We start from the raw sequence: 7,670 nt of genomic DNA, 5'->3' as shown, positions 1-7,670 counted from the left end.
GGTTAAAGTAATTGAAAAATATCAAAATATCATAAATTTATTTTCTTAAAAAAAATCAATTCATTCAATTTAACCTACAAAAATCAATAAAATAATAATAATTTCTGTGCTTGCACGGGTATTTACATGTTATTAGCTAAATCAAAAGTTGAACATTGTTGATTCGAATGTTATCACATCTCTTGGTTGAAATGCTAAATGCCTGAAATGCAAATTGAAATATCCACCATAGCTAGCTAGCTAGCTTTCTTCCATTTTCCGTCAATTTATTCACATGCTCATACGTCTGATGAGAGAAAAAAGAAAGATGATGATCCCTTTTATTCATCTTCTGATGAAATTAACATTGTCCTACTTGATTAACATTACAGGGAAACTTACAAAGAACAAATATACTCTCGGGTACAAAATTTCTAGGTACCGGCTATCTCTGCAACTAGATCATCTAATAATAATCTCTCAACTTCCCTCCCTATTACATCAATGTCATCTCTTAAACACAACCACTGCGATTCCTTATCCAGCACCTTCCCCAGAGCGTCATCCTTTACTTTTCCTTGGCTCTTTAGCATCATATAAAGACCATCTTGAAGCCCATTTTTAATCAATTTAGAACCAATATTTGTGGTTGCAGGGCTCACCCATGGTTGTGCAAACGTGGATTGCTCATGGATCTTGACGATTCCTGAATTTATACGGTCAAAAAGCAATCTCCTTTCAGACCTTGAACAAGTAGTCCAATCACAGTACCTCTTTTCAAGCTCATCAAACACCGATAGACTCACAGGGCATTCTAGAGAATGCCAAACTTCCAACATTGTATCGGGCTGAGCTCCATCAATGCATGATTTAGACAAGACATCAAAAATGTAGGAAGACTCCCAACTATCTTCAATTCTACATAATCCATTGTCTTCTGACATTCTAGTAGATGTTTCCCCTCCTTCTTCATCACTTGAAATTAGCATGGGTCCCTCCACATATTCTTCAGATTCCAACTTTAGCAACTTGAGTTGCATTCGCAGTCCTATCGACAATAAAGGTTCATTAAAATAAGGAACCAGGAAAAAGGCACAAGCCTAAAGAGAAATTTATATATGCTTAGGAGAATACTGATCAATCCTTAAAAAACACGTTTTCAATTAAGCTCTATAAGATAATTGATGAAAGCTTCAAAACGGAGGATGGCTGAAAATATGAGCATCAAATTCATTGTGCTGGTGATTTATGATGTCTAACAAATATAACAGCTATTTAACTCAACTCACAATTATCACATCTAACAAGGTTAGCAAGGGAATTTTAAGATACTAGGACCTCAAAGACATTAACATAATTGGCAAGAGATTGATGAAGCAAATATGAAGTCATTGATCAGATTATCACTAAAAAACTATAATGTAACAGCAGTCAGCAGCTATCCATTCAGAATGCAATCCTGGTATTAATAAATTATCAGATCTAACTTCAATTCACTAAAAGGAAAAATTCACTGGTTAAAACTTAAAAGAAGGCCCTTATACCAAAAAATTTATAAACTCAAAAAAACATTAACACTGCATTTTTTTCCCATAAAACAAACCATGCTATAGTTAAATAATAAATTCGCCAAACGCCCCAAACCTAATACAAAAAATTGGTCTCCACTTTCTACAGTATGTACCATCCGAATGGAAGAAGGAATATATCATTGTCAAGAACACGACCAAGCTAACAAGGCAAAACACAGAAATTGCTTTCCATCTAATTGTTCAATCTCTCATGGTCATGGAACTGTAAATCTGCATGTACTACTCCTATTTTCTTCTCAAGTAGAACATAGAAAAAAAAAGTTTAATATTGCACCACCATGGTTAACTATCGCTGTTTATTGCCATGGAAATTATGACAAAACACATGGCAATAAGGATTCAGTAACTAAAGGGAATAAATATAGACACACACATAAGATGGGGACTAAAAACAACATTAACATTGCAGAATAATCAAATAAATGCCTGGTACAGTTACCTTGTAGGTCAGAACTGAGACTTTCAAAATAAAGGAAATATAGATATTACTAATTAAAAGAAATAAATATGGAACCAGTCATAGGATGGGAACTAAATACAACATTAACATTGCAGAATAAACAAAATAAATGCCTAGTTCAGTTACCTTGTAGGTCAGCACTGAGACTTTCAAAACATTCAGAACAAGATGACAGATCATCTGTAAAAGAAGGTTCTAGGACTGAGACTGGACTGGGTTGATCAGCATCTTTACAGCACGAAGATTCAAGTTCAGGTGCAGGTGGTTCAAAGAAGACTGAATTTCCATTAGAAGACCCAACTGATAGTTCCTGAAATATTACAACATATCAAGTAAGAAGAAAGTGAAATATAATGGAACTTTGGGATTTTTATAAGTATTAATTACTGGCCAACATATTACATCATTGAGAAAATAGAACTATCCTCTTATATCTTCGTAAGTTTAGGAATGCATCTACTATGGCATCTAAACAGTTGTGCAAAATATTAATAGCAACAAAATGAACTCTGTCATGTATTAATAATTTCTAAAACATTTACATGTTTTAAAACTTTCCATATTTAACTCGAGTAACACCAAGTTCAGAAAGAATAATGAAAATATTTGGGAAAGACCAACCTGATTGACAGGTGAAAGAACTAACAATGCGTAGGAAAAGATTGAAGCAGACAAAAGAGATGAGAACGTAATGTAACACAAAACATGTAGTGAAGTTTATTACCAATTGCGTAAGGGATCACATACTGATATACAATAGCTAGCACATCCTGCTTTTGGCTACATAGAAGCTCGGTTTGGAAGTTTCATATATCAGTTAAAACAAGAGGTTTTTAGCTAATTAGACTCGCTCAATTTGACAATCTCCATGATAAGTGAATTAATTGGGTTTATGTGATATAAGATGATTTGGGATAAAGGTGTTGTTGATGTTGATGAATGTGGTATAAGATGAATATCAAGTTAAGAGCCAAATCATTGCTCTAGTGGATTGAGAGAGTAGACTTGTTTAGTAAAATTAAGATGATCATAGCATTTGTGAGATGTCAACAAACTTATCATTGGAATACCAATTGAAAATGTTAGAAATTTAACCTGATGTACTGAATTGTCTTTGTCATCAGCACTACCGTTGCCTTTCATCAAAACACAAGAAGATAATTCCGGAAGCACCTTATCAGAAGAAGATTCAGAAGACACAACTGCATATTCATTTGCCACATTTACAACATCATCAGTAACTGCAATTGTATCTCTGCAGGTCCCGGCAAAGGATTCAGTGGGCAGAACCTCTAGCTTGGGTGAATCTTCTTCAAGATTGATCTTCATTTTATTCTGAATTGTATTTAATTCTGGAGAAAACTCATTACTTTCGAGCTTTGATGAATGCAAAGACCAAGACTTGTGACCAGATTTTGTGCTTTTAGTATTCACACCATGTCTATGGTCAAGACTCTTTGTTGCTCTTTTCCTCTCCCGTTTAAGGGCTTCCTTTGGAACCATAAATCGATCATCACGAAGTGCTTCAGTACGCAAGAATGTCCTTGGACTTCCAAAGGCAGTAGATGAAGCAGGAAGAGATTTTGACCTGGACAAACTTCCAATACATCCGTCCTTCCAACCATCCTTGCTGCTGATACCAAATGGCTCAACCCACCCGGCAGGTTCACCATGGCGATCAAACTTATTACGGAAACCTTCCCTACTAGCCATGCTGTCAAAATTTGCAGCCTTCATTTCCTTATCAGGGACAGCAAGCATTTCAGCTAGCGTGTTGCTCCTGCTGATGACTTGGACCTCTTGAGATTTGTGCGTCATTTTCCACCTCTCTGATAATCTCTTCTTTGCCTCTCTACTAACAGATGATTCACTAGAATGGGGTGACCGCCGGCAACGGTTATTTAAGTCAAATGAGTTTCCCAAAGTTGCAGTTGTTTCCTCTGGAGATTCATTCCCAGAAACACTAGATGAACTATCATCCCCAGCATATCCTCTAAATCTAGAAGGGGAGAACATCGTGCAACCATTGTTCAAACTATTTTTCATTTGCCTAGTGATTTCCTTTGCCATTTCTCTAGATTCCAAAGAATTGTGCCTCGAAGACCTGGCACTATCAGGCAAATTTGTCCTTTGATACAGTTCAGTGTCCCTAAATCTGACATCTGAAAATTCAGTGTCATTTCCGCACTCTGACAGAAAATTATGTGAAGAAAAAGGTGATGAAACAATTCTGGTATCATTCTGCATTTTTCCAAAATTGGGTTTTAGGACAACAATCTTTGTAGGTGCTGCATCTTGTTCATGACTACCTCTAAACTGAAGCTTAGATGATTTTGGTGAACTATGCATCACATGTCTTTTGTCAAAACGGCAAGGATAACCATCATGATGCTTCTGATGAGATCTATTGTAATTCAACAGTGGAGTCTCCCTATCTGACCTCCAATTGAGGTCCTGTTCATGCTTCTCAATATTCATAACTTCTTCATGACCAAAATGCGATTGGAGGGGGGTATCTTGAAGATCATTTAGATGCTTTTTAAACAGAGAATCTGGCCGCTTAAAGTATTTTAACAGAAGATCCTTGTTAGAGTCCAAAACCTCAAGTGTGTCACAGAAATCCTTTGAAGACTGCAAATCCTGGTAAGTTGCAAGGCGTTTGGCATCCATGAACTTCTGTTCAATGAAAGACATTTCAGCATCAGTGATCTTCATGTCTGCAGACCCCTGCAATGAATACCTACTGCTCTCTACCTTAGGGACCTCCGAGACCTCAAATACATCCTTAAATTCCTGCTGATCCTTTGAGCTTCTGCTAGACGATCTACCATCATATGGTGTTCCTCTGCTTCGAGTTTTCTCTAATTGTGTTGTCCTCGTTAGAAAGTTTTCTGACGAACCCTTATGCTGCTTATTAGCATGCTGCTGAAACGGCAACCCATCAAGACCCATCAACCTGGCAATAACACCTGGGGATCTTCTTTTGGATTCAGTTTCACGTGACATTTCTTCAGCTAATAAATTCTTAATGGGGGTTTTAAACCGTTGTTTAGAAGATCTCCACCCGAATTTTAATGAGAACTGCAAAAATAGCACATCCGCTCATTACTGTTGGTGTTTCTTTTCTACAAAATGATCACGTATAGAGAAGGAGAATGAAATGCAATATATAAATATAACAACCCATTGATTTAATTAAGTTAGTTTGTCCATTGATAAATGCTGCGACATAAATCATGGCCAATTGTAGAAAGACTAAGTCAAATAAAAAAGGAAAAACCAGCTTACCGAATCTTTTTCTGCAACCCCACCACCGCAAGAAACAGAATCAGGAGACAAATTCGGAATTTGTTGCTGTCTATGAACCTGCTTGTTCCCTGGAAATGAATTGTAAAAGCAATATTAGCATTAAATGAAGATTCAGGAGGAGATACGGGGAAACAATTCTTAAATACTTACGAGAAAATAAGGTTTGAAATTACAAGAACCAAGGCAAGGAAGCAATCAGGAAATTGTTATAGAAACATGAACCGCTTATCACACACACACACACAAAAAAAACGATTAAGATAAAAGCACTAGAAGAAGAGAACCCAATTGAACCATGAAGTAAATAAAATAAAATCAAAACATTTTTGGAAACAATCAGTGGCAGTGGCTAAGCACTGTAATGTGCTATCACAAGACATGATAACCGAGCAAAATCATACCGACAGCACCGCAGGAAAAGTTAGAAAGCAGGTAAAAAAAACGCATTTAAGCAAACAAGGTAGATTGGTCTTTATAATCGTAAGATTCGTAACAATTTGAATTTTGTCTTTATCTTTATTTATTTATTTTTCTTGGGATAGGTCCTTAAGGTTATGCTCCCTAGTTAAATTATATAAAATCAATATTTTTTATCAAAAGTAAAAATATTTTCCTTTAATAAATAGGAATAAAAAAATCAAAACTAAAATAACTAAAAATTGGTACCCAAAAAAAAAAAAAAAAAAACTAAAAATTATCGAGATTAGTACTCAATCATAAAATCCAAAAACCATATAAGTAAAAATAAACACAGAGAAAACCCAAATTAATACTAAAATCTACTTCAAATCCAAAAATAAATAAATAAAATAAAAAAAGACCAAGACTCATCCACCTTGGAATCGGCATTTGGAATTTTATTTTACTTTTTTGTAGCTAAAGTAGTAGAAGTTGAAGATTTTAATCGTTGTAACGACCACGACCACGAAACTCTGAAATTCTCCAGGTGAAGGAACCAGCTTAAACTCCATTTTCGATTTTGACAGGGAAAAAAAGAAGATGAAGAGCGATAGAGAGAGAGAGAGACTGACCTCGAGGAAGAGGTTGGTTCCGGGGTTCAGCGTTGGACTTGTTGTGACGGGATTTCTCCATAACGAGTCATGAAAGATGAAGAAATGCAGATCGAGAATCTGTAGAAGGTTCCACGAAGATGGCGAGAGAACAAAACCCTAGGATCTTCAGCTAGATCGAAATGCACATAGAAAGTGTGTGTTGTTGTGGTTGTGGGGATATAGATAGAGAAATTGAAGAGAGAGAAAGTGTGTGTGTGTGAGAGAGAGAGAGAGAGAGAGAGAGAGGCGATCATTAATGGTTGAGGTCCGTTAACTGCGTCTGCGTGGAGAGGGGGAAGTGACTAGTGAGTTATAGAGAGAGAGAGAGAGAGAGAGAGTGGGGAGTGTGGGGTTTCTATTTTGAACTTTCAAATAGAGAAATGCTGACACAGGAAATGCACACTCTGCGCGGGATTCGTGTGAGGTTTACGTCCACCTTCCCTCACACGTGTCACATACATTGGATACCACGCTTCCCTTGCTTCTTCTTGTTCTCTTCTGCTTTCTTAATTTCAAACCCCAATGGGATTCTTATGACCCTAACAATATTATAAAAATAAAATAAAAATGACTTATGCGATTCTTAAGTAGTTAAAAAAGCTGAACAAATAGTAAGAGGTGTTCTCCTAAGTAACGCAACTTTCTGGTTCTGTCATCTATGAATCAATTGCCAATCACTTTTTAAACTGTTTTGGTACACAAAAGTTCTAGATTCTCCTCGGTATAACACATTTTACATTTCATTTTTTGAAAAAAATTTAACGATTGAGCTATAAATGTTAACATCAAAAATTATTTAATCTTTTGAAAGAATTAGTGTTAGAAATTTGGCTGATGTATGAATTTATCCTTATGAAGCTTGAAAGTTCAGTTTGGAGACATGGTTGGGAGTCCTCGAGATCTAGAAAGCTTGCAAATTAAGGAGGCTTAGCTATATGTAGAACGAAAGACCAAGATACTCATGTAGTGCACAAGGGCTTCGAGTATAAAATAGGTGTTTTAATTTCAAGATTTTTTTTATATTACTTTTTTTTTTCTCTTATGGTGAAATTGTTTATCTTCTAGAGTAGAATAGGCATGCGATTTATTGAAGTACATTAAATTCGTGTGTAATTAATTAAATTCTCCTGGTGAACTGAACAAAGTGATATCAAAGTTGTTGGTTTTGGTCGGTTAGAACAAGAATCCAATGTAGTTATATGACCTAAACATGCTAATTGAGAATAATACAGTAAATATTATATTACCGAACATAGCTCGTATTGGGTAAATCATGAT

The 7,670-nt window shown here is 35.8% G+C and overlaps 1 protein-coding gene across 1 annotated transcript; it reads right to left on the bottom strand.

The window, feature by feature from the left end:
- Nucleotides 1–315: 315 nt before the first annotated feature.
- LOC133296372 (uncharacterized) lies at nt 316–6,653 on the bottom strand. The gene is made up of 6 exons (XM_061495335.1): nt 6,372–6,653; nt 5,320–5,408; nt 3,205–5,112; nt 2,158–2,341; nt 407–1,027; nt 316–376 (listed from the first exon to the last, which is right to left on the bottom strand). The coding sequence occupies exons 1-5, from the start codon at nt 6,430–6,432 to the stop codon at nt 414–416; spliced, it is 2,856 nt and encodes a 951-aa protein (XP_061351319.1). The 5' UTR covers nt 6,433–6,653; the 3' UTR covers nt 316–376; nt 407–413.
- Between the last annotated feature and the right edge of the window lie 1,017 nt (nt 6,654–7,670).

Source organism: Gastrolobium bilobum, unplaced genomic scaffold (genome assembly GCF_033153095.1).
Source record: "Gastrolobium bilobum isolate Gb01-03AN ecotype WA unplaced genomic scaffold, APGP_CSIRO_Gbil_v1 utg19603, whole genome shotgun sequence".
NCBI lineage: Eukaryota > Viridiplantae > Streptophyta > Magnoliopsida > Fabales > Fabaceae > Gastrolobium > Gastrolobium bilobum.
This window is presented reverse-complemented; position numbering and strand designations above follow the sequence as displayed.

Bases quoted from the DNA above. Each gene is read 5' to 3' on its own strand.
- LOC133296372 (XM_061495335.1), bottom strand. From the start codon at position 6,432: ATGGAGAAATCCCGTCACAACAAGTCCAACGCTGAACCCCGGAACCAA. The intron at 5,113-5,319 runs GTAAGCTGGTTT...CTATTTTTGCAG, and splicing joins GGGTTGCAGAAAAAGATTCG to TTCTCATTAAAATTCGGGTG. The intron at 1,028-2,157 runs GTAACTGAACTA...TATTGTCGATAG, and splicing joins TCTCAGTGCTGACCTACAAG to GACTGCGAATGCAACTCAAG.